This window comes from Physcomitrium patens, chromosome 16, assembly GCF_059467195.1.
Source record: "Physcomitrium patens ecotype Gransden chromosome 16, ASM5946719v1, whole genome shotgun sequence".
Taxonomy (NCBI): Eukaryota; Viridiplantae; Streptophyta; class Bryopsida; order Funariales; family Funariaceae; genus Physcomitrium; species Physcomitrium patens.
In genome coordinates this window covers 13,842,233-13,868,335 of record NC_143425.1, presented here as the reverse complement: position 1 = coordinate 13,868,335, position 26,103 = coordinate 13,842,233, and the positions used below count along the sequence as shown (strand labels likewise).

The 26,103-nt window shown below is 33.8% G+C and overlaps 3 protein-coding genes and 1 long non-coding RNA gene across 5 annotated transcripts; 2 read left to right on the top strand and 2 right to left on the bottom strand.

The window, feature by feature from the left end:
- Positions 1-486: 486 nt before the first annotated feature.
- On the top strand, positions 487-2,189 carry LOC112293074 (peptidyl-prolyl cis-trans isomerase FKBP17-2, chloroplastic). The gene is made up of 2 exons (XM_024542134.3): positions 487-994; positions 1,560-2,189. Exons 1-2 carry the CDS (start codon positions 513-515, stop codon positions 1,957-1,959), a joined length of 882 nt encoding a protein of 293 aa, XP_024397902.1. The 5' UTR covers positions 487-512; the 3' UTR covers positions 1,960-2,189.
- Positions 2,190-6,190: 4,001 nt separating this feature from the next.
- LOC112293076 (electron transfer flavoprotein subunit beta, mitochondrial) lies at positions 6,191-9,109 on the top strand. Its single transcript, XM_024542136.3, has 7 exons — positions 6,191-6,337; positions 6,608-6,716; positions 7,059-7,343; positions 7,534-7,614; positions 7,883-7,977; positions 8,321-8,618; positions 8,910-9,109. The coding sequence occupies exons 2-6, from the start codon at positions 6,648-6,650 to the stop codon at positions 8,544-8,546; spliced, it is 756 nt and encodes a 251-aa protein (XP_024397904.1). The 5' UTR covers positions 6,191-6,337; positions 6,608-6,647; the 3' UTR covers positions 8,547-8,618; positions 8,910-9,109.
- Positions 9,101-10,806, bottom strand: LOC141046346 (uncharacterized). Its single transcript, XR_012219236.2, has 2 exons — positions 9,430-10,806; positions 9,101-9,292 (listed from the first exon to the last, which is right to left on the bottom strand). It is a non-coding gene; the product is annotated as an uncharacterized LOC141046346 (long non-coding RNA).
- An 838-nt stretch (positions 10,807-11,644) lies between these two features.
- On the bottom strand, positions 11,645-14,502 carry LOC112293072 (biotin carboxyl carrier protein of acetyl-CoA carboxylase, chloroplastic). Of its 2 annotated transcripts, none has more exons than XM_024542129.3 (7): positions 14,004-14,502; positions 13,817-13,855; positions 13,405-13,544; positions 12,942-13,281; positions 12,471-12,542; positions 12,131-12,196; positions 11,645-11,966 (listed from the first exon to the last, which is right to left on the bottom strand). In XM_024542129.3, the coding sequence occupies exons 1-7, from the start codon at positions 14,256-14,258 to the stop codon at positions 11,943-11,945; spliced, it is 936 nt and encodes a 311-aa protein (XP_024397897.1). In that variant the 5' UTR covers positions 14,259-14,502; the 3' UTR covers positions 11,645-11,942. The 2 variants fall into 2 exon arrangements, with proteins under 2 accessions (XP_024397897.1, XP_024397898.1); XM_024542130.3 differs by having other exon boundaries at positions 14,037-14,502.
- Between the last annotated feature and the right edge of the window lie 11,601 nt (positions 14,503-26,103).

Sequence of the window (26,103 nt, the reverse complement as noted above, 5' to 3'; positions counted from 1 at the left end):
CTCGGTACTCCAATAGTGAACTCTAGAAGTAACTTCTTTTTCCTATGTTGATTTAAATTATGTGTACCACATTTACTTGAGATGATATGTCCTCACATCACCTTCGGACCACCAAAATAGACAAAGAAAAGAAACATGTCAAAGAATTTCAAACATGCTCAAATTCTTAATTGAGGGGAATGTTTACTACAAATATATTATCTTCCTCTGTAGACAAATCTGAATGAATTACTCCCCCCTGGCGTTAGTCCCGAGGCTGGTTTTGTGAAACCAATCCTCCCTCCCCACTGCTGATGTTGTTGTAGTTGTTGTTGCTTTGAGATGCTCCCAAAAAGCTTCACACAAGCGAAGAAGATGATGTTGGAGGTGGGGCCCCCTCACCTTTCTCTCTCTCTTACTCTCACTGGCTTGCTTTGGGTCCCCTTGTCTCACTTCACTAATGAAATGGAGGGGGTGGTGGTGGTGATAAGCTTCGCAATGAGCTCACAGTTGTAGAAGGGGGAGGCGGAACCATGGCCACCTGTTCTGCCATTGCGTCGCCGTTCCACGCGCTGCACACACCATCGCCATCGCCAGATTGCCTGGAGTTCTTCTTCACACGGGCTCGTTGCGCGCTCGGAGCTGAGCATTCTGCGTCGCGGAGGCAGTTTAGCACGCTCAAGTTGCGAACCAGCCCCACTGGGCGGCTCCGCCAAATCCGATGCGCAGCAGCTGACGATGATGGGGCGTCCTCAAGTGATGGTGGTGCGAATTTGAGCGATGCGGCGGAGAACGTGCCGGAGACTGGGTTGGGAATTGGAGATGGTGTTGATGTGAGGTCGCGCAAGAGGAGCGGGTCTCGTGTAGCTGACTCCACTGACTGGATCTCGTCGAGTTTGACGCGGAGGTTTGGACTCGGGGCGGGTTTGGCTTGGGTGGGTGTGCTCGCATTTGGGGTGATTTCGGAGCAGGTCAAGACGCGGAACGAAGTGTTTCGTGAGGAGCAGGGGACCAGGTACGCGTCTTTCACTCTGATGGATTACCCATCCGCTTGCAGGTTTTCGAGATTCCCTACATGGTGTCGGGTATTGGTGCCCCAAATTTGATCCATGTAGTTACAACTCTGCTGTCTGGTTCAATGTTCACAGTGGAATTGCTGGCATTGTGTCGCAATTTCGTTCGTGGTTCGTGCTTGAATCTGTCATAGTAATCTTACCCCGCTGTTTGCGTGAATTCCTATCCTATCATTTCAGATACGGCCTCACAATCGAAACCAGAGCGTTTACCAATGTGTCCTATTAATGCCGCCCTCACTGGTTACCGCTTGCGGCCTTTGATATAATGGAACCTGCTAGCATTCGATGATGTCTTCTCACGTATCTCAGACAATGAGGGTCCTGGTAGAGTTCGCACTTAGTAGATTTTCAAGACCCGTGATTACAGGATGTGAAAGCAGTGACCAGATTTATACACAGTGTAGGTGGAATTTTACGTCTTCTATTTCGCCTTTATGCTAGTCATGACCCAGTCGACAGAGTCGTCGATGCTTTTATGCACTGATCCCTCTAAACTTGTAACAGAGATATACAAGAATCAATAGAAGTCACTCTTCCTAACGGGATTCGCTACACGGAACTGCGCCAAGGAGGAGGATCCACTCCCCAACGTGGAGACTTAGTGTTGATCAGTCTCACCGGAAAGGTAGTGGGCACGGACGAAGTTTTTGTCGACACAACTGCGAAAGGCAAACGGTCTGTCGCATTTCTCTTTGGAGCCAAACCTTACTCTGGCGGAATGTGCGATGGTTTGGAATACGTGCTTCAAACGATGAAAGTGGGCGCGAAGAGGCGTGTCATCGTTCCACCAACGCTTGGATTTGGCGAGAGAGGGACAATTCTGAATTCAGGAGCAAAAGTCCCAGGAAACGCGACACTCGAGTATGTCGTGGAGCTTCAGAAAGCTTCCATTCCTCCCTCATAACGAGGATCGGACTCAAGCAGCAAAACATAAGTCCGTGTAGATTACAGATAAGTCCGCGGGATGTGATATTTTGTCTCATATGGTTTTTGTAAATCAGGAAAGTGGGAGAGTATGTAATTTAAAAGGCTAGCTCAGATTCTTGCCCATCGTTCTCGGCGTTCTGGCTGAGATCAAGCGTTGTATTGCATTAGAACCAGAGTAATGTCTTGTGCGATGTTCACACTCCTCTAGATTCATATCGCACCAGATCATCCGTAAAGTCGGCGCTGTATTCACCGTCCTCTCCATCCGATGCACACACCCACTAACGTCGGAATACTTTAAACCGTCAACAGTTCAAGGTTTTTCAGCTATCTCGGAGGATTGTTTTTTGGGAAAAAATAAAAATAAAAATAAAAATTGGTGGAGAAACAAGGTTTTGATAGAAAAGAAAAGAAAAAAAAAATAAATTGCTGAAGTGGTTGAATTGAAAAAAAGTAACAAAGTGGTTTTTGCATTTGATTCTTGTACGGACATATAGACATGGCCAAAATCGTGTATTAAAACATATTAAATCACCACCTCCATCACACTAAACCACCAACTTCATTCTTGTAAAGTTTGCCAATTATTGGTGGGCTTGCAATGGACTTGAAATCTTTTTAGAGGAAGAATGGTTATTTTTGGGTTTGTGCAAGGTGGTTTAGAATAAAGTCTATTGATTTGGTTCAAGGGCATAATAGAGATTAAAGTAATTGAACTTTAATTAGTTTGACATGCAATCTTTTTTCTTAGTGAACCAAGTCATTGTCTATCAATAATTGGATAGTATATAGGGCACCAATTCTTTGCAAGTGTCTTTAATAGAACATGTTGGATTTCCATACTAACATCAGAAATTTTGTCATAAGATTCTATAACTAATATGCTAGATTTTCATGTGCAATTTCCAACAAGATTCTATTCAATGCACTTGAAAATGAAGATCAGAATCTTTCTTACAAACATAATTTTGAAAGCCTTTATAAAATCCATTTCAACCATAACAACTAAGTCCTATTGAGATGTATGTATACAATTAATATATATAAATATTGCAAAGACTTCAATCTATCATTGTTAGATACACAATATGATTTATAATAAATAATAAAAAAAATCACCTCATCTTAACTCACCAATCTACACAACTCTTACAACTCTTACAATAATACAAGTTCTTGGTCTTATTGGCTTGATGTTTTTTGGTTCAATTTTGAAGCAAATTTTGTATATGCATGCAATCAAATGAAGCAACTCTTAACTTAGCATAATATGCTTTCCAAAAAATAAACAACTAGCAAACTTTTAATTGGGTATTGAGAATTAACTCTTTTTAGGAATTGTTGTAGGTAATTGCTAATACAAAGATAAAGACTTGACTTATAGAAAATATCTTAATTACATATTTATTACATACTAAAGTTACTAGATTTTTCTAAGTTTTTTAATATAGGTTTTGCTTTTAAGTCCATTTTTTAATGCTCCAAATGCTTTGGACTGGTCCAATATCTATGTATTTTAGGTCAATAACATGTACGATAGTATCAACAACCCATATGGGTGTTATTGAATAGCTTTGTATATCCTTCTTTGCACAATTGTTTTTTCTAACCAATACTTATATAGATCCATGCTCCCAATCATGTCAAGCTTAGTGTATTTGCTGCTTGAATTCATTTTCATATGCTATTCTAAATATGGCCTTTTCAAGTGATATTTCATCTATGATACAAGTTCAAAGTATTCCATGATATTTCAAAATATCACTTTATATTTCACCAAATCATCCACCTTACACAAAATGGATGATTTTAAAATTAAAATATCAAAAGAGAAATAGATCAAATATCAAAAACTACGTCACTTATCTTAATTCTCTTTCTTCGTTGACTCCATACTTGGGGATAATAAAGTTTGAATCAAGGATAATATTAGAGGTAATATAAAGGAATAATAAAGTTTGAATCAAGGATAATATTAGAGGTAATATAAAGGAATAATAAAGTTTGAATCAAGGATAATATTAGAAGTAATATAAAGGAATAATAAAGTTTGAATTAAGAGATAATAAAGTTTGAATCAAGGATAATATTAGAGGTAATATAAAGGAATAATAAAGTTTGAATAGTAGTATTTTGGATTTGATATTTCAAGTGATTTTGGGAATGTTAGGTGTTAAATCCCAATTATTTGATTTTGCAAAAGTGCCATATTTGAAACTCCATTTTTTTTTCACCTTTGATTGTTGGAGTTTGTATTTGCATCAATACCATGAAGAATAGGAGTTTGTAGGATTTTGATATGAGCACCCAATTGGACGTTCCACTCATGTATAGGAATTGAGGTTAATTGTTTGAATTTTTGGCTACCATAAACAATCTAAAGATGTTATTTTGACAAGTTTCATGTGACAAGAATTGCAATTATAATGGCACTTCTGTCACTTATTTTTTTTTAGATATTTGAGGATGATTTCTAACTAGTAGTAGAATTATAAAACATTTTTGTGGACTTGCTATCATTCAATATCCATCTCAATTGTGAGACATAATTATCATATAAATGGTGTATTGTTGAAAAAACAATCATGTTCATTCAATTGAGTTTTGTAGGATATGTGTAATTGAAGTGGGAGTAAGAGATGGTTGATAAATGCTTTATTAAGAAGCATCAAATGTAAGAATAGGGTAGAAAAATGATTCTAGAAAAATCCACTTGGCACTGTATGAGGTCAATGAATCTTTGTTCTATTTGATGCCCTTATGCCTAAAAACTAGGAAAAACGACTTAGAAGATAGGATAAGAAATCTCCCAATTTTTTTCTAAACAATATTCAATTAAAATAAAGTTTGTGGTTTTGTTTATCATCTTCTAATCTAAAAAAATAAATATAACTCATGCATTAATTATGAAAGTTTCATAATGCAATTCTTATGGTAGTTGTATTTTCTAAGAATATTTTTTAAAAATTCTAAAACTATCTTTTTTTGATAACAAGTTGTGTCGATAAAATGTTTAAAGAAATATATTTTCAAATTTTTATTTCTAATTTCTAATTTCATCTTATATTACTTCTTACTTAATTTCTTTTTGCTTTGTTTTTTGTTTTTTTTGCTAAATTATGATATATTATGCAAAATAATATAAATGGCAAGGACTTAAAAGAGGCCAAGACTTTATTAATATGGTTTGATGGTGTTGCTAATTACTTAACAAGTAGCTTTTAATTTACATTATAAATGTTTTAAATATAAAACAGTCTACTTATAAAAATATTAATTTTTCTATAGAATGTATATGTTATTTTTTTTAAAATGTGAATTAAATTATAAGCATAAAAAATTAGTTAATAACTTCTGAGGAATTTCAAATAGATGTTATATATGCATGCAACATCCTATATATATATATATATATATATAATATCATTATGAGTGTATGAATATAATATAAGATTTTCAAATAAATACTTAATTTTTCGTAGTAACAAACTAAAATAGATAATTTCATAGTCTTTTCAACTTTATTAAAATTAAATTTGGACATCTGAAATTCATAGTGAATTTTGAAACTTATTCACAATGTTATTTTAGCTTTTATTTGAATGTGAAAATGTGAAAATGGTCACAATTTTCACATTCAAATAAAAGCTAAAATGTTACAGTCAAATAATCCAAATCATCCAATAAAAACTCTGCACACATGCAAGACATAAAATTCATCATTCATTATATTGATTCAATACAAAAAAGGAAATGTGAAATTAATTAGGCACATCCATTCACTTGTTCATTTATTTGGTCTAAATTTTATCAAAGAAAAAAGGAAAGTATCATTTTCTCTTTAACCAATCCACTTCGACATATCTATATGTTAAAACCCAATTATATCTTTAATTTTTAATTTTTAATTCAAGCGTTTCAGGAACATAAAGAAAAAAGACAAAAAAAGAAAAAAGCTAAAATGCGGCAAGGACATGACATTGCACACTCTCTTCACGCTCCCTTGTTGATGGTGCAGGAAAGGTCCTAGAAATACCCCCCCCCTCCCGGGACTCTTATCGTGCCACCTCAGCAATCCAGTCAGCCTCGACGCATCCACGCAAGCATCCAGCGAGGCAACCCCCCTTTACGAGGCAGCCCTGGGGGGTAGGGGGTCGCCATCCGTTTCAAAATGGGCAGGGCACTGAACCTCGGGCACAGCTCTCACGCCCAAGTAGGTTTCCAATTCTCAGAGCGTTGTTGCCACGACGAAGAATTTTACCCAATTGCGCAATCGCGCTTGTGAGCCCGTGAATTCGGCAATCCGACCCAATTTGGTGGTGATTGTGGGAGTTGTGTATCTCAAGATCGTTGAGGTGGAGTACTCTTGTGACTGTTGCTTATTAGTTCAATTCTGAATTGATTGTGTTTTGGGGGAATCGGTTCCAAGGGTCTGTGCTGTAGGATTTGCAACGGGCGTAGTTGTGTTTAGTGTGTATCTGCAGATTATGTGGCTTTATGAATTTTCTTGTCATTTTATTGCGTGGTCGTCGTCCGCGACTGGATTTTGTGATGCAGCATCAGCGACGACGGGTAGGGCTGTCTGTTGACCTTCGGAGTGATCGTGGTTGATATTTTTTTTTCAGACGAGGTGTAGGGTGGCAGGATATTGAGGCGGGGGCAAAGATGAAGATTATGGTGGCTGTGAAGCGGGTCATTGACTATGCCGTAAAAATTCGCGTCAAGGCTGACAAAGTAAGTTGCTTAATTTGGGCTTCAAAGTTGATTTTTTAATAGCAGTTGATGATATAATTTGTTGGTCTCAGTTGTGTTGTGTGTTCGTTGGAAGATCGTTTTCAGATCAATAGTCTGCTGCGTAATATCTGTGCCACTGTGGAGTCTTAGAGTTGTCATACCGATCATGATGGATTGCATCAGGAAAGATTAAATAAACGAAAATGATAAGCAACTCCATTGGGTTTTGTAAACCTTGGTCACGTAGAGTTGTGTCAATTTCAGTGTAGATTTGACAAACAGAGGAGCACTTGAATTGATGTGAACGTTTGTGCTGACTGATTGAATTTGTGCCACCTACAGAGTGGAGTGGAAACCACGAACGTAAAAATGGCAATGAACCCTTTTTGTGAGATTGCCCTCGAGGAAGCGCTGCGGCTTCGGGAGGCGGGTCATGCGAAAGAAGTGGTGGTAGTCAGCATGGGAGGACCTCAATGTGCTGAAACATTGCGCACAGGGCTAGCCATGGGTGCAGATCGGGCTATTCATGTCTCTACAACGGAGCTGCTTCACCCCTTGACGGTTGCAAAATTATTGCGCGGACTTGCTGAGTCTGAGAAACCTAATATGCTATTGCTTGGCAAGCAGGCAAGTTCCTTAATGTGGATCTTCTTTAAGGTTTTATTGGTGCTTGTTGTTGTCGGTTTTGGGATCTTCCAATAATCTCAATGGCAAGCATGCTTTATTATTTCTTCTGCAATATTCTAAGAAAATGTGCTTCCGCCTTGTATTCGAACATTTTGTGAGATAAGTAAACGACCTCAGCATGTCACTGCAGGCTATTGATGATGACGCTAATCAGACTGGGCAGATGATTGCTGGCCTGCTTCATTGGCCTCAAGGCACATTTGCTTCGAAGGTATGTCAATTATCCTGTTTCATGTTTCTTAGTGGACAAATTGTTGAGCTTGGACAACTAGCTACATTATGCAACATCTAATGTTGAGATACTTCGTCTCGGTCCATATGGGATGTGTAGGGGTATCCTTATTTCATCCCGTGTTCTCAACCTGGTATTAAAGAGGAATTATAATTGGCTAAATGGCGCCATGTCTTAACATTCCACAAAAGGTGCTCGCAGCCACCTGAGTGGCGAGATTGAAAGTTCTGTGCGCATTTGTGTTCAGGTGGCAATGGAGAAAGGCTCTGATTCAGTGGTTGTGGAGAGAGAAGTGGATGGTGGGCTGGAGAGTCTTAAGCTGCAACTGCCTGCTGTTATTACGTATGTATCTTCTGAGCTCATTCACCACGAATCTTATTGGTCAACATTATTAAAACAAACTTAAGTTCGATCCTTCAAAGCTGGAGACACGTTGATATTTATGTCTTGCATCATATTGCAGAACAGGATGTTCATGCAAAATTGTTTTTCTCTAATGTAAACTTGCTCTAGAATCTCCATACAATCCAGCAGCCATGCTTCTTTGTGATCTTAGAGAAGTAGATTCCAAGACCTGATCTTATGAAGAGGCAGTATGGAGTTTTTTTTTTTTTCTTAAACCTTCTTTTCAATAGTTTGGGGCTATTTGTCTGAAGATAGGTGGATCGTCGGTTTCTGATTGCAGAGCTGATCTCCGGTTGAACCAGCCTCGTTATGCTACTTTGCCTAACATAATGAAAGCCAAGAAGAAGCCCATCAGCCAGGTGACTCCCGAACAGCTGGGAGTGAAAATTAGCCGAGACTTGGAGATAGTGGAAGTAATAGAGCCACCCAAACGCAAAGCAGGAGTAATGGTGGCTTCTGTAGATGAACTTTTGGACAAGCTGAAGAATGAGGCGCGTGTCATATAAATCTAATACCACTACTCAGTTCGTATGTACAGTTATTCATATTCATGCTCGCTTTTCGGGTGGGGTTCGAATGTAAGGGCTCCGACTTTTCCTTTCAGAATTTTCTAGGATTGAGATGCGTGTGGAAGATAGTTGCTAGTATTTGGCATTATTAAGCTTCATAAAATTCTTGAATGATTTTGATAGAGCTATAGGTCGCTCAGTTCTTGTCTATTGAGAAAGCTACTGTAGCAGCTACTTAACAGTTTATCATTCTTTAGACAGCATATAATCACACGGTGTGATGAGTGAAGTTGATACTTCATTTTAAAGCATTCACTTTTTACTAAGAAATTTCTGCATATATTTTTTGCTTTCCTCCAGCACCCAGGTTCAATCCACCAAGGAGCTGTAATATCGGAGCCTAATCAAGGATGTCACAGTTGGTGCAGTATTCAAGGAACCAGTTCAATTGATTTGTTAAAGCAGCATCGAAACGAAACCGCTCAACTCTCTGAGAGGGTGTTACTTTTGCTAACAGAATAAAGTTCATTCAATTGGGATTGCAAATCCAATTCAATTTTGATCATGAGTGCTGAATTTTGAAATCATTAGCATTCAACGTTCAGTTGCAACAATATATCAATTAAAATCAGATGCTGAAGCAACAGTCATCTGAGTAACTCGTAGCTGCGACGAGGAAACTATTTTCACGTGCCTCGGAGGTAGCTAAATTTCTGTCGCCAAATTTAATACAAGCGGGAATTCTGCAAAAAAAATTCGAAGACGATCGCACATTACAGAGCTTTTGAAATGTGTCGTCATAACAGTAATCAAGATTGTTCCTATCAAAAGGATTCAGGGTTTTTATCCTAGATAAGATAGCAATGCTTAGACATCTCACCTTTCTGGTATTTTGTGTTTGCTTGCATCATGAGATGTACCCTTCCCAGCTTCACTGTTTCCTCCTTTCCTGCCATCCTTGTCGCGCTCTTCGTGAAGGCCTCAAGAGCCAGTAGTTTCTTTCTCTTCCTCTTGAAGTTCTTCTGAACAAGATTTATTGGTGCTCTGATCAGATTCACAGTCCTCCCTGAGGCCTCAGCTATTGTATCTTTAAAACTCCTTGGTAGAGTCATCAAATGTACTGCAGGTGCTACTTTATTCAAAACCTTGTTATTCTTCAAAATCGGATGGATTGTCCTCAAAATGGAGTTTCAAGAGCTATGAATTCAAAATCTCTACACAACTCCTAGGCAAGAGCTCCCCTGATAACAAATTTTGTAACAGTCCTCATAACATCCTCTGTTCTGTAGCACAAGAACTGTGCAGGAGTTGTTGATGGTAAAGGACAAGGCGATACATAAGACTTTTTGTTCTGTTCTACTTGGATTTGCTGCCGAAGCTCTTCCTCTGAGGGTGCAAAAGAGAGAAATTTTGGCATTTTCTGCTTGCCCAATTCGCCAACACGATGAACATATCCCACTACACTTTCAAGGAACTTATCACTGTGCGCAGATCTTCAAAGTAGATCGCTTTGAAGACCTCAAACTCAGTAACTATAGCTTTCAAATGCTTCTTCGGTTCACCTGGTTCAACTTCGAAGTCCTTGCTGCTGTCACTTCCTCTACTTAAAGGTCTAACGGGTTGTAGAGAGTTCCTCTCATCAGTAGCTAAGAAATGCTCAAACCAACCAAAATTGATGTGCTAATAACTGTGAGGACGGGATTTTTGTAGTAACTCCCCATCCCGGAGCAGACTTTGTTCCGAAATGTTCCAAGAAGACTTTCAACCTGAATCTCACGTCAATAGTGTAAACAACTATTGCAGCATTCTTCTGAATCAGGTTGTATTTCAAGATTGCCAACGTGTGCAGTAGCTTGGTCTTGCTCTTACAATGGACAGACAACAGTTTCACGTACCTGTGAACACTGACACAAAGAGACAGTAGCGATCATAAACAAACACTGACGTTTTTTTTAGGAATATGCACAGCCAGGCTCCGCATGCAAAGGATCCTTCATCTAGAATTGAGTCCGATTACTAGAAACCCCACGTCCTATTCTGCGTCGTCGTTATCGCGAAGGCCCTCCTTTACCCCCCCGGAGGAATCACTTTGTCAGCAGCGAGATTCAGCTCAACACTCTTTCTGAGCCTCTCCTGCACCTCCACCCCGGTCTCGCCATCGCCTCTCAGTCACGAACCTCTGTAACAGCGGAAGGAAATACCCAAACCAATTCCAAAGCATTGTCAAGTCCCCAGTGTGTTAACGGGCACAGCCAGGACTTGCAGATGCTTCGGAAACCTTAAGCCCCAGCCTTAAGCCTTCTTCAGCCAGAGGGATCGTGGGCTCTGGATGAATAAATTCTGTGAGATGACATATCTTCTCATCGTATCATCCTCCGCTGACGAAATTCAAGGATTCAGAATTACCAAACCCCCCAAGCGCAGTTGAGAAGGTTCACCTACAGGTGTCTTCCAAATGCTCGAAAGCTAACCGTATTCTGAAGATACAAAGCAATGTGTCGTGACAGGATTGTGTCCCCTTGCACGTGGGGATAGAACCCCCCTTACAATGGGGAGGACCATAAATTTTACTATAATCTGGGTTCGACGTGTGTTAAACAAGCCCCACATTTAAACGCAAGGGCGTTTGTATGCCAATAGCTACTCGCACAGCCTTCATCTAAAAACGATGAAATAGAACTGTTATCGAACTGTATTACTCTAGGACCTGGTGTATGACTATTTTTTTCGGGCTGCTCCGGCGCAAGAATGCTGAACGCTCATGGTTAAGTGCACTGGCGCAGAGAAATACCAGACAGAGTAGGTAACATAAAGTCTGCCGTCATTGATGCTCTGAAATAACTCAGAGTTCCATTCGAGAGGGCAAGACCCATAAGAGATAATCCCGACAGCAGTGCTCACTGCTCCGACACAATCGCAATAACCATGTACTAGGACAGTTCGATGGAACCTCGTCTCATCCATTCAGCTTCGCAGAGCTTAGATGAAGCTGCAACCGCGATGGTTTTAGGAGCAGGCAAGCATCTTTACAGGTCAAGTGTTGTGTGGGTAGTGCACATACACACTAATAAAAAAATACTGCCAGAGATCACACCTTGGACGAAGTCATCTTTTCTTCAAACCGACGATAATAAAAGAAACGGGGCCTGTCGTCAAGACATGTATGCTCCTCCAATCGACTCGTAAACTATCACTTTCTCTAAGATTGAAGTACTATAGGCAATCTGCCCATCTACAGCTCCTCCATAAAAACTAGGCCAGAAATTAACGGTGACTACAGCACTAATACAAGCCCCTGGTGCTTATCTGGCGCTGGTTACATGACAACAAGACGCTAGGCTAATCCCCAAAGAACATGGGTGTTGGCAATGGTGAGCATCACTCTGATTGTCTTCATGGCTTGATTACAAAAAGAGGCTGCACATTGTTCAAAAAAACCAAAAAAGAATAAAAGATTGACGTAAGAAAAGCAACAACAATTCTGCCTCCAATGAGAGCTGTCGAAAAAAACACCGTCGACGTAGCAAGAGTATCAAAAGCGTGTCTGACAAAATGTAGAAGGGGAAGGTAATAGCTCTTACCGACTCCATAGATACGGGCTTTCCGTCCTCAGCCAGAATCTCAACAATTGTCCCTGACTGATCAGCCTGTACATAAACAGACAAGAGACATACGTATAAATATAACCATAGCAATGTCAAGTACACGGATAACGTTGACGGAAACTCTATGATCCATCTTCTAGACAAATGTCCACCCTGACCTCTTCGGTAAGAAACTCGACTTCAAATAATCCTGGTACGTGAAAAACTGAAAGAGATGGCCTCAGTGACTTGTTTCATTGAGGAAAACTATCTTTCCAGCGAGACATTGAGCAAAGAAGCAGAACATAAGATACCATACGTCACCCCGAACACTCACCTCAATTTCGTTCATCAACTTCATTGCCTCCACGATACAGACAACCTGGCCTTTGGTGACCTTGTCTCCAACCTATAAGACCGTGAAACGATTCATCGTCAGTCAAAAAACTTCACGTCATACTACAATACGAAATAAACTGAGATAAGAATTAATAAGAAGAAACACGTTCTAACCTAAGCTCGCATCAAAAATTAAAGACCATTACCAATCAAACCCACTTCACATTTGAGAGACGTCCCGGAGTACAGCAAACACAGTAAGAGAGGGAAAAAAACAAAGAACAAAAATCGGTTAGATTCAATCCGTTAGATGCAATCCGTTAGATTCACCCCGGCACAAATTCCTCTGGGAATTGGATAATAAGAGTCGATTTGTTCATAAGGAATATCAATCGAATAAATAAGTTGAGAAAAGAGTAGACAACCACCAAAATAAATGGTGACCGGACACAGGTTGTACATCAGATACCTTCACATATGGAGGTTCACCAGGACCTGGACATTTGTAAAAAGTTCCAGCCATAGGAGAGAGCATAGGCGGATACTCAGCAGCAGCGGGAATGGCGTCCTTTACAGGCGCAGGAGCAGAAGCAGCTGGGGGACTAGCACTAGGCGCCTCCAGAGCTGGCGGTGGGCTTTGATGTTGTGGTTGCTGATATCCTGGGAATGTGGTATGAGCCATAACATGTGGGCCTGGAGCAGACTGCTGAGGAGCTGGAGAAGGTGGCAAGGCTTCCTTCTTACGGATGATCAACTCATAATCCTTTTGTTTTAACTCGAGCTCTATAATATCTCTGGTGTCAACTAGCCTGCAGTATTGAATAAATTATTAGAAAACCAATAAATGCTCCACCGCAAAGAATACAAACGGATTTGGGGAATCCCTATGAGTGCTGCATTGTAGACAGAAAAACATGACAACAACCACCTACTTGATCAAATTGGCAACGTCCGCCATAAAAACAGAAGCAGCTGATGCAATTGAAGCAGATGACTCAGTCGCAGACTTGTCCTGGGCAGAGGGACCTTCGAATTTCGTGGATGTATTGTTGCCCGACCCGTCTACGGCAACCTGGCATTAAACGACATAGACGTTCAGCTTCTGTATTGGGGCTTCCAAGCTACGTATAAACATATTGGAATTTATGCCAAGTGTGAATCGGAATACGCATCCAGGTATCCACGAAACAGGAGATTCAATGCAGAACGCTCTTAACTTCCAAAATCTGGTGGACAAAATGATGAACGCCTACTTGGAGGCACCAGAAGGAAGTCATTCAAACAAACTATCGAAGGCATTTCCACTACAAAACCACAAGTACAGATGCACAACAGAATCTCTACCTCGTTAACAACGCTAGCAACGGTCCGTGGCCCGGATCCCTGCAGACCTCCAAAAACACACCGTAAGAAAAACCAACGCACCCGAATGACAGATACACCTCAAAAACCACACCCAGAACATACTGCCCACTCCACACATGCGAAACGAGCACCAGTACAAAACAAACCAAAACTCCAGGCATACTACCACAGCCTTGATACCAGCAACGACTCGACCCACATTGGAGGCGCGGAGGGCGAAGCGTTCGACTCCAGCGCCGAAGAAGCTAGAGGAAGCGACCAAGCGCGGCTGCCCCCAGCAGCAACCAACCTCCCGCCTGTGGGCGGAAACCACCACCTGCACCCTGGAGACGCCACTGGGCGGCGCAACAATCTCAGAGCTGATGCTACCGCTCGTCGCAGGAGCTCCCACTACCACTCTCCCCGCTGCTGTGGACGCCATAGCTCTGCTCCCAATCCCTCAATATCTCCCTCTCGCTCTCGCTCTCTCTCTCTCTCTCTCTCTCTCTCTCTCCGCTAGACCTCCACCAAACCTCGCCAATGCAGGCAGCGAACTCGCTTTGCTCAGGGGCGAAAAAGGAAGCTACACTGAGTTGCTGCAATGCGAATCTGCGCAGGCAGGCAGCCCAGAAGGGGATGCGATGGGATTGAATCCCAAGACCAGAGTTGGCGAGAAGACGGGAACAGTAGCACGAAATGAAGACGGAGTAGATCGGGTGAGGCAGAATGAAGGCGGAGCAAACGAAGGCGCACGGGCGGGGGCGGGCCTCGGTGATGTCGAAGTCCAGGGGTTGGTTGGAGTTCCCCTTTCAGATAATACCGTTCCCCGCCCCCGCCTTTTCCCCTCCGCCTCGCCTTTTTCTTCCACCCTGTCTTTTTACCTGGCGTGACTGGGCTACTTTAGCTTTTATCTCGTTTCGCTTTTACCACAACATCCTTTTTTCATTTTCTTTTTCTTTTTTTGTCTTGCTTTCTCTTCATTTCCGTCTGCTTGCTCCTTTTCCTTCCCCGTTTTGCAAATCATCACTTACAATGAATAAAATGTGAATCATTCTTACTCGGTGACATTCTGTGAATATTGGAACGTTGAATGCTAGTGACATGGGCTTTATTTTTTCAACCCGAAACATGCCACGCCCATTGAATTTCAAAGACTCCCTACGATTTGAGAATCTGATTAACTTACGCATTGATCATTCAAAAAACACTTTTTTAAAATTTGCAGTCATGCTGTGTAAATTTATTTATAATTATATTAATAGCATAAACAAATAAAAAATATTTTAATGAAAATAAATATTTATAAGAGACGTGAAAGTCTAATTTTAAAATTTTCCTATTCTTAAAATTTTAGAAATGTATTTATTATTTACTATAATTAATTAATTAATTATATGAAATAATTAGTTCTTGAATTTTTTATCTGTGAGTGAGTGTATGTGTGTTTGACTATATATATATATATATATATGTATATATATGAAGGAAATTTATTTAGCAAGCTAAATAATCGCTGTAGGCATTTTAGAAAGGCAATAAAAACCTCAATTAAAGGAAAAAATAAATAAATAAATTCTAGTATTAAGTACTGTTATAAATTACAATAACATTTAAAACAATTAAAATATTTGGTGCACAAAACATTTTATGCAAAAGATATTTTTTTACACCACAAAATTCTTATGTTGAATAAACTTGTAAAACTATCATTTAAACTAATTCATGAAATTTGTAGGTTGAACATATATCTCATCATTTCATAGTTGGTTTTTTTAAGATTTAATGTAAAATTGAAACTATCATCATATTAAGATTTTAATGTAAGAGGTTTTTTTTCTAATGAAATACTTATTCTAAATCTCAAAAAAACATTAAAGGATAATATAAAGATTATAATTTATTCAATTGTTACTTTAAATAGAAGCTACTTTAGTTAAATTATCATCTATGTTGTAACTACCAACTACAAATCAAAATTGAAGGTACAAAACTTTTACAAAATTGCCAATCAATCACAATGCAATAAAGTATGATGCCACAATAAAAAGTTGATGTTTATTAGAACTTCAACTTATAAATGTTGTAATGATGTAAATAGGATTCATAGATATGAAAGAATCCTATCTCTTTTTTCCAAAAATTTAAGTAAATTAATAATTTAGATTTATTCCTTTGTATTTTTTTTTCTATGAAACTCTTTTAGCTCTAATATTAAGGTTTTTACTACTTTTGGATTTAATTTTTTTTATAATTATATTCTATTATATTTAAAATTTTATTTTTCAAATATTTTATTATTTAAATACTAAAATATTTAAATACTAAAAAAATTTAAAATATGAAATATTTAAATATATTTTAAGTATTTAAATACTAAAAATAAATTATTTAATTAATTATCTTTAGATTCTTAATTATATGTATTTTATATATTTAAAAAATCTATAGCCTTAACTTTACTTTTGATTTAGCTTCAAATTATTTTATTATTTCTTTTATACATATATTTAAAATCTTTGGTTTAAGTTAATTAAAGATTAGATTTGTAAGTATAAAGTATATTGACATTTAGAAATAATATAGATTAATAGGGAGTTTTTGTAGCTTTAACTGATTGCCATTAATATTATTAATTAAAGGGATCAAATAAATATTTTTTAAACTTGTAAAATTAGATTTTTTTCTTAAATAATAAAGATCCTTAATGTCAACTTCTTGGAAGAGATCTAAAACAAAAAGAAAAAGAATTTTGAGGCTTAAAAGAGGTTATTAACGAAATCTTATTCCTAGCTTAACTTTAAGAAAAAAAAAAAAAAAAAAAAATAGTAAATTAGTATTTGAATAAGAAAGATATGGGCTTTTAAAGCTAAGCTGCAAATTTAGTACCTATTGCTACTTTTTGAAATATAACTGATGTATTTTGAAAGTTATAGAATATTAGAAAAAATAAATTAGAAAAAATCTTTTATAGACTAAATTTTTTATTTAAAGATAAAATATTTAGATCTATAATAAAGAGGATATTATGAGTTAAAAAAAGTACATATAATCTATAGATTTTTGTGATTTATTTTGATGATGGTTATATTTTGAGTCATATGTTGAGATACATAATCAACTTTGGACTCAAAACTTAAAAATTATAGAATTTATTTCTATTAAGCTATACAAAAAGTTTCAAGATATTCAAAGATTGATATTTTAAGATATGATAGAATTAATATTTTGGTATCTATAAAATAGTATTTTAAATATTAATTTAATTTTTGTAAGGTATTCCAATATTAACAAAGATTTTTTTTTTATTTTTTTTTATTTTTTTATTTTTTTTATGACATTTATGATATATTTATGACAAAAAATTTAGACATAATTTTGATTGTTTATGTAATAAAAATTTATCAAGTTCTAGAAATTAGAATATTAAAGGTTTTTGACTTAGCTATTATATTAGAAATCTAAAATCTTATGCCCCAATTAAGATAAATTATTATTAAAATGACATTGAATAGGTTTAAAGAATGGATGAGGAATAAAAAATTTGATGAAGATACTATCAAAATGATAAAGAAACTATTCTTACATTTTATAAAGCAATATCTAAAGAGACAAAAAAAAACCTCTTGAACTTCTTAGAAACATTCAAAAGTTAGCTTTCTATGTCTAAAAGGTATTTTAGATTAGCCAAAAGTTTGATTTGTTTTTGCAAGTAATAGATGTAGTCTTAGAAGATTAGTTCCTATTTTTTTAGTAGATAAAGTTGCAAAAGGTGAATTCATTAAAAATTAAAGAAAGGTAGAAGAATCTATTATCTTATTGGCCAAACAATAACATATAAGGTCTAGAGGTGCTAGAAAGTATGAAAATTTTATGTCGGTAAGCACCTTTAAAAATTGTTTGTCTTAATAATTTAAGATTTTTTATTTATATTAATAATTCTATTATCAATTACTAAAAAATCCAAAGTTATGGGTGATAATACTTTAGAAAAATTAATCAAAGAAATAAAGAAGTTGAGATTTGTAGTAAATAAGCTAAAGATAAATCAAACAAAAGAACCATTATTACATATACAAGAATCAAAAAATTATGTAATGAATTATCTTTAATATAATGATAAAAATTAGAAAAATAATAATTGCACAAAGTATGCTGGAGCTTTAAAGGATTAAAAAGTAATCTACAAGAAATGAAGGAAGAATTAGAAATTCATTTGCAAATAATCAATTGGATACAAATTTTGACAAAAGAGGGATGAGAAGGTGAATAGAAAATTAAATAATAGCAATGGAATTTCAAACTTTACGAGGTACAAAAACCTACTAAATTTTAGCATTGCAAAACAATGTAGAAATTCCATGCTATATAACTTAAACAGAAGGCATATAAAGAATGAGGTCCAAGATGTGGTTGTGGAAGTTAAGAGAGTGAAGAATGTAAAAGAAAATGGAGTTGAAAAGTCCACTGAGAAAGGAAAATCTCCAAAAACCAATGAAAATGAATAAGAAAGGAAGTATCAAACTTCTAAAGTGATAAGCCATCATAGACTACACTATCAACTTTATGTCTTAATACATCATCATCATCATCAACATCATCAAAAGATAAATGTAAAAAAAAATAAAGAATAATCAAGAAAAGAAACAAGAAGATTTGAGCAAAAATTAGACTAAATTCTATACCAACAAACTTTTAATTTGATATTAAATCTTTAATAGATATGAAAGGGATACTATAAGAATGGATTTTGGATGCAAAGATAAAATTGATCTTGAAAGAAGCTTTAAAAATTGCAAAGAAGGATTATTATGAATTTATTATTGATATCATAAAAAATATAAAAAATATTTAAACAATTATGTCTTATGCAATAAAAACTTATAAAATCAGAGAAAATAAAATGGACTTATATTCTTTATAATAAGTGATTAAAAAGCCAATGGAGACCAAATTAAAAAAGAATACAATAAAAACTTACGAATTCAAAAAAAATAAATTAATAGAGTTTTAATGATAATATAACAAAGGATTTAGAGATCAAAGTTTTAGATATGTTTTTTTTTCTAAATTCTATATAAGATTTAAAGAAATTATTGTTAAAAAAAAAAGAAAAAGTAATTTGAATAGATGTGAGAACAAAAGACAAACCAACATAGCAATTGAAGTGAGTAAAGACAATTTGACAGGAAATGCACCAGTACGTGCATATTTGTTTCCTATTGGTGATGAGATAAATATCAAATTTTAAGATATAAATTAATAAGTTAAATCTGTTATTTAATTTAAAATTAATAAGTTATTTTAAATATCTTATATCATTAAAAATATTTAGCCAATGATATGTTAAAAATCACTAAATTCTATACTAGTCTTTTTTACTTGATTCATAATAACTTTAAAATAATTAATTTTCTATGATTAATATGATTTTTTTCATATTTATATTTTAAATATAATAATTAAGAAATACTAGATTTTTTCTTATATATATATAATTAATTATATATTAAATAATCATAATCTTAGATCTAATTATGCTCTTTTAATTGTGCAACCTCTAAACCTAGATATAAATTATTTAACTTTTAGTTATATATATATATATATATATATATATATATATATATAATCAATAAAAATTTAATTATTATATAGTATATTTATAATATAATTAAGAAATCTATGTTAAAATTGAATTACAAGTTTTTCACAAATAAATAGTAGACATCTATCAAAAATAATGATAGTATTTCTAATATATTATATTGCATTTTGAAACAACTTTTGTATAAAAGATACATTGTATTGCAATTTTACAAGAAGCAAAACCGGTGAAGGTTAAAATATTGCACAATAAAAAGTTTTTGTTGGCACATTGTGATGCATGCTATTTATTTATTAAAGTATTAAAAAATATATTTAATTAATCTTTCTTATAGCAGGCATCTCTCTAAATAAGTTTAAGAATGATTTTTTTGGTTGATGTATTAATAAGTCCTTTGTTGTTGTTTTAATTTATAAAGTAGATGATTTTGTGTTGTTGTCATAGAAATGTGACTCAAATGAAGCATTTTTTTGAGTCAAAGAATATTTTTTAAAGACAAATATAATAAAATATAAATAAAAAGAAATAAAATATACTATAGAGCTTTCAACTACAAAGTAGGATAGGTTAACATGTGTCGTTGTCATGAATAATATGCAAAAAAATAGTTAATTTTGTTCAAGAAATTACTTGTGAAAATAAATAAATAAATAAAATTACATTAAAAAATCATAAAAGTATGTTAAGATATTTGAAAATATATTAAATTTAATAAATAAATAAATAAAAATATAAAATATAAAATATAAATTATTAATATTTACCTAATTAATACTTCTAAAAAAATAATATTCAACATGGAAGTTAATTTGTCATTTCTAGGAAGAAGAATCTTGATAGAATGGGAGGAAGTGCATTAAGAAAGTGCTTCATAAAGTTAATTATAGAAAAAAATAGGTTGTTGTAGATCCAAACCAACATGCTTCACCAATTATCTTTGGGATTTATTTATTGTTATTGCAAATGTATGACGGATTAAAAATTACTTTTTCTTTAGAATGAATGGAAGTTCTTTTGTTGTAGAAGTTAATATAATCTGTGAAATGAACACCAAGTTTTGAGCAAATTTTCTTCTAAGAATTCTTGCTTCAAGAACTTAATCTATTAGTTGTATAATTATTAATTGGATTCTATTGCAAAGTCCTTGGCTAGGAGCAATATTTCTTAGTAGCGTCATTGAAGTCTCAATCTTAAGACAAAGCCTTGATCTAGGCATTTGAGATGGATTAAGAAACTTGATGAATTTAACTGGATAAACATTATTATTGTTGACACCATATTTGACAACAACTTCATTGGCACTTAAGTATTCTTGTTCTTCTTCAAAAATATGGCCATAATCTTCTGATCAATATCCTTTATTTTATCATTCTGTATGGATAAAATAATTTTATCTATTATGAAGAAATTATTTGCTATACTATCTTTTGCCAATCCTAAATAAACAACATCAACTAATGACATTAATATTTGATCAACAATCATGTGATCAAGAAGCATAAGTACATTATTGGGGAATAAGTTTGTATCATTTCTAATTTGGCAAGAAGTAAATAGAAAAATTGGTAAATAATAATGTAACTATAAAAAATTCAAATGCACCACCATGAATATATACAACATGTGTACACAGTTTGTACTTAAAGAAGCCAATTAACAAACTTGATATCTGCTTGAAGTGCTCCTAAATTCAACCTCTTTTCTGTTTTTTTTTTTTTTTTTTTTTTTTTTTTTTTTAATGTATGAAATTTTATTTGAGGCCAAAGTATTGAATTTCAAAGTTGTTATTACAATTTCTTCTCAAGTTCCTTTCACAATCATTGACAATGTTTAATAAACATTTCCACTAAAAACTATTATAGCTCCTCCAAATAAGCAATCAATATTCTAACTATCTTTAAAAGAAGAATCAATTACCTCTAAATAATAATAATGTTGCATTAAAAGTTCATCCCAGATAATAAGCAAAGTTTGGTGAATAAACTTAGCATGGTTGAAATTTTAAGTAATTGAATAAAAAGAGTCTTTATTACAACTTAGTAGAATCTTAAACATAAAATGAGCAATTCTTCCTCCTTCAAGTAGCAATGAGACTATTCTTGATGATGCAATACAAATGATAATTTTTTGCATCAATCAAACTTTAGTTAACAAAGTATTGAAGACAAATACCTTATCAATTCTTGTAGGTCAATTTAGAAAAAACATGCATTCATGTTATTTAAACTTTTAATCTATATTTAGATTTTGAAATCATTTAGATCATCTATTTTTATTATAATAATAAATATATTATAATATTATTTATAATTATGATGATTATAAATAATCATTAAATTATTATAAATATTATATTGAATATTAGATTATATATGATATAATTATAATATTATTATATAATAATAAAATAATATATATAATACATAATATTATTATATAATAATAAAATAATATATATAATACATAATATTATTATATAATAATAAAATAATATATATAATACATAATATAATTTAAATATATTATTATTATATAATTTAATTATATATAATAAATATTATTTATCATTTTTTTATTCATTTAAATCACACTTTTTGTAACAATAGTATGAGTTCATTTAGATTTAAAGTTTAAAGTTTGTTCAAAGGTCGTTTAAAGTAAGATGAAATGAATTAGTGACAAACAATTTGATCCACGATGTTTGCATCAAAGTTTGATTTGAATCAAAACAATTCCAAAATAAAAGTCTGCCTAACTCAAGATAGGGTTATTTTAGTCATATTTAATATTTTATTGGTTAATATAAATATTTCAAATATTATACTAAATAGATATTTTTCTTTTAGATTATTTTAGAAATTCTAAAATCATAAAGATTTTTTTTAATTTTACAAACTTTAAATTTTTTACCCATATATTTTTGAAATCATTCTAAATGCTCATGCCACAGTATATTATATATTATTATCTTAATTTTTTCATATTGAATATATAATATTTTTTGATATGTAATCAATATAAAAATTTGAAAATAATAATATAAAGATAATTTTTTATGGATTGATTAATAATAAAAAAAATAATTTAATATAATATTCTTACTATAATATAACTGATTTTTTTATTGATTCTTAATTTAACAATCATTTTTCAATCAAAACTTTTAATACCCAAATCATTATTACTTGTTATGTAAAATTTTAACTTATATATTTTTATATATTTTCTATGCAAACCATTCTAGACTTCATTTTTAGGTATCTTGTGCAAGAATGAAGCATCACTACATAAACTAAGATTTGAACCTCAAAGCTCCGAGCAATGAATCACATGCTTTATTCTTTAGTCACCTCAATGATGGGAGTTCAAATGCCATCCATAAGCAACTCATGTCCAACAAGCTCAAAATAGACATCTTTGCAATTTACTTGGTGATGCTTTGACTAGACTATCTATGACAATAACTGCAAATAAATACTTTGAAATACCTTCAATTACAATTCAGTAAGTCTATAAGAGGATTTCAAAGTGCAATTATTCAACTTGATGATGCTTGATGCTTGCAATGTAATGTGCAACAAAAGAGTGATTTTAAAAGTAGAAAAAAACTGAGGAAAAGATAGAAGTGGCAAAGAATTTTAGTGGAATTTTTATTGTCTATTCATCAACTTATACTCCTTTTGTATGGGTCATGAACTTATTAGAAGAAGCAAAAGCTAGATCTAGAACTTTGAATGTTGGACCATTATTTTTGCTAGCTCATCTCTTTGGGGGTGTAGTGATCACCTTTCATTTTTTTCATGAAAGCTATGGCTCCTTAATGTCTCTTAAGTCTCTTTTTAACAGATGTATTAGGCATAGTCACTTTATAAAAGACTCTTTGTTGAAGAAGAGTAGTCAATCTATTTGAGAAGTTATACTATAGGTTATATTTCAAACTTCATCTATCACTTTATGTCTCTACACAATCTCTTTTGTATAATATAAATGCATGTATCTTCTTTGACATATACCTAATTTATTTGATGCATGTAGGGTTTAACTTTGGTTAGAGTGTTATGGCTTAAGTGCAGTTAGATTGATCAAGACATATATAATTTTTTCTTATATTGGAAAGTACATGAAGTTAATAAAACAACTTTTCAAGAATCAATAAGATTATGTATTGTGGAAGATTGAAGTTAGTTGCAATTTAGGTTTCTTTCCATAGTTTTACTTTTCAAATGGCTCTTTGCCATCAAAGGACAAAATCAATTCATACATGACTCAAATAAATCTAATATTTAAAGACTTTGTGTAATTCATACTTTCAAACGAGAATAAATTTTTAAAATTTGGCTTAAAATATTGATATATATCATTATATAATTTGTATACAGTAAATCCTAAACCCTAAACCCTAAATCCTAAATAATAAATCCTAAACCCTAAACCCTAAACTTGGTCGATGGCAGATGAGCTAGATGAGATAGTTACTATCTTGAAGAGAGAGATGGATAATGGAGTTATAATATTTTCAGCACTGAATGATGTATTAAGAGCTTTCTATGAAACACCATTAAGCGATGTAAGAGTGGTGATGCTTGGTCAAGAACCGTACAAAGGCATTGGCAAAGCCAATGGATTGTCCTTCTCTGTCAATAAAGGTTGTCCAGTTCCTCCATCACTAATAAATATATTTAAAGAGATATCTGATGAGATAAGAAGCTTCAATATACCTCCTCATGGTGATCATACTAAGTGGTGCAAGCAAGGTGTACTGCTTTTAAACTCAACATTAACAACTGAGAATGGATCAAATAGGAGTCACGATGCTCTATGGCAATGGTTTACAAAGACATGTATAAGATTATGTTCTACAAAGGGAGGAGTAATATTTATTTTGTGGAGAAAGACTGCATCTACTTTTGATAAGGAGATTGATACATTAAAGAATATAATTCTTAAAGCAGCACATCCATCACCGTTTAGTACAAACAAAGGATTCTTTGGTTGTAACCACTTCACGATCATAAACGATCTCTTAGATACTTCCATCGATTGGAATCTATGAGTATATCATCACTTGATGAAGAAGATGCTAGGAAATCATTGGATGTATTGCCATTCTCTATAAGACACTTTAATATTAGTCCAGAGATGGCAAGAGCTGTTGAAAGGATACTATGTGGTATTGAAGCTCGTGATATGAACATAACGCTTCTTGTTGTTGCAGCTGTTGTATTAGCGAAGTGTAGAGAAAGGATAGACATGCGATTCTCTATGCTCTGTAATGATGTTATCAGTGACATTGTTGATACTGATCCAAACATATCTAGTTCTAATTTTTATGATAAGACTACAATCAAAAAGAACATTCTTAGGTATTGTAGATTCATATTATCTAAGTAATATGATTCGAGTCATAAAAGAGATGGTACGAGATAGATGATATGTACCTAATGATAGTATCGTTGAGTCTAATGAAAGGATGGGCCCATATACAGGACAAGAGAATGACCTTGTGGTACTATTAGCAAGAAACTTCATAGATAAGAATCCCTTTGGAGCAAATACAAACGTTCTTACAAAGAAAGATATATCAAACTTCACGCTTGAGTATTACAAATTTGTACAAGAGGACATCATAGAGTTTGCTACCATAATAGTAATGCCATCAAATACTCTTGATGCTTTTATATTTGAAGGTGATATATCTGTGTATGGTACAACAATGTTTATTGAAGAAGAGCTTATGTTCAATCCTACATCTAATGTGCTTGTTCCAAAGCACTATATTGCATCAAGTTTAGAACTACAAGAAATGAAAGAGAAGGGAATATCTCATGATAGCCTACCAAAGATATATGCTGAAGATCGAATATGTAAGTGGTACGGATTTAAAAGAGGTGATATAATAAGAATAGAAAGAGATTATTGCAATGAAGTTTACTGCAGAATAGTAATATAAAAAAGTAAAAAATATTGATGTAGAAAGGTATTTTTTACATTGATGTTATTTTTTTATGCTTATCAAGAGACATGGATTTTTATATGATAAAAGAGGTAATCTTAGTCTGGCGCATTAGCGATAGAGATGGAAATACACTTTTTGATACTATATGTGTATCCGAAGATGTTCCTCTTGTCGAGAGACATGTTGGTGACTATCAATGGTACAAGCACTTCTATCCTGCAATAGAAGTCGACAACACATTAAAAAGTAAAGATACACTTCTTATTACGTTCATGATTCTAGCTCTTAAAGACGATAATAAGAGAACACCTATAAAAGCACACTTTGACTTTAACTCAGGTGTAATGAAGATAAGATATGTATCATCATATATTGTATCTGTTGCTGAACTTGTTAGCATGATTAGTACTACGATCTGTATTGATATACAACAAGATGTCGAAGTGACAAACATAGAGTTATCTGCTAATATAACAGAAGAGAAGCTAGATTTGGAGCTACTGTGTGATGTTGTAATGAACGAGCCTAGACTATGTGAGATCTTTTCTTTAAGAGAAAAGACTCTTCCAATATCCATGAAAGTCAAGTATTCTTTATATGCTAAACTTGGAATAATAACATTCAAAAGAGGAAAAAGTAAGACTATCACAATATCAAATATTAAGAACAAAGAACATATAGATGACATTATAGATCAAATCCTATTCTTACTTAGTATCTACAATG

Excerpts from the sequence above, each read along its gene's own strand:
- LOC112293074 (XM_024542134.3), top strand. The coding sequence starts at position 513 with ATGGCCACCTGTTCTGCCATTGCGTCGCCGTTCCACGCGCTGCACACA. Across the intron at positions 995-1,559 it reads CGTGAGGAGCAGGGGACCAG|AGATATACAAGAATCAATAG; the intron begins GTACGCGTCTTT and ends AACTTGTAACAG.
- LOC112293072 (XM_024542129.3), bottom strand. The coding sequence starts at position 14,258 with ATGGCGTCCACAGCAGCGGGGAGAGTGGTAGTGGGAGCTCCTGCGACG. Across the intron at positions 13,545-13,816 it reads TTGCTAGCGTTGTTAACGAG|GTTGCCGTAGACGGGTCGGG; the intron begins GTAGAGATTCTG and ends GTTTAATGCCAG. Across the intron at positions 11,967-12,130 it reads AGCCCGTATCTATGGAGTCG|CCTCTTTTTGTAATCAAGCC; the intron begins GTAAGAGCTATT and ends AACAATGTGCAG.
- LOC112293076 (XM_024542136.3), top strand. The coding sequence starts at position 6,648 with ATGAAGATTATGGTGGCTGTGAAGCGGGTCATTGACTATGCCGTAAAA. Across the intron at positions 6,717-7,058 it reads TTCGCGTCAAGGCTGACAAA|AGTGGAGTGGAAACCACGAA; the intron begins GTAAGTTGCTTA and ends TGCCACCTACAG. Across the intron at positions 7,344-7,533 it reads TGCTATTGCTTGGCAAGCAG|GCTATTGATGATGACGCTAA; the intron begins GCAAGTTCCTTA and ends ATGTCACTGCAG.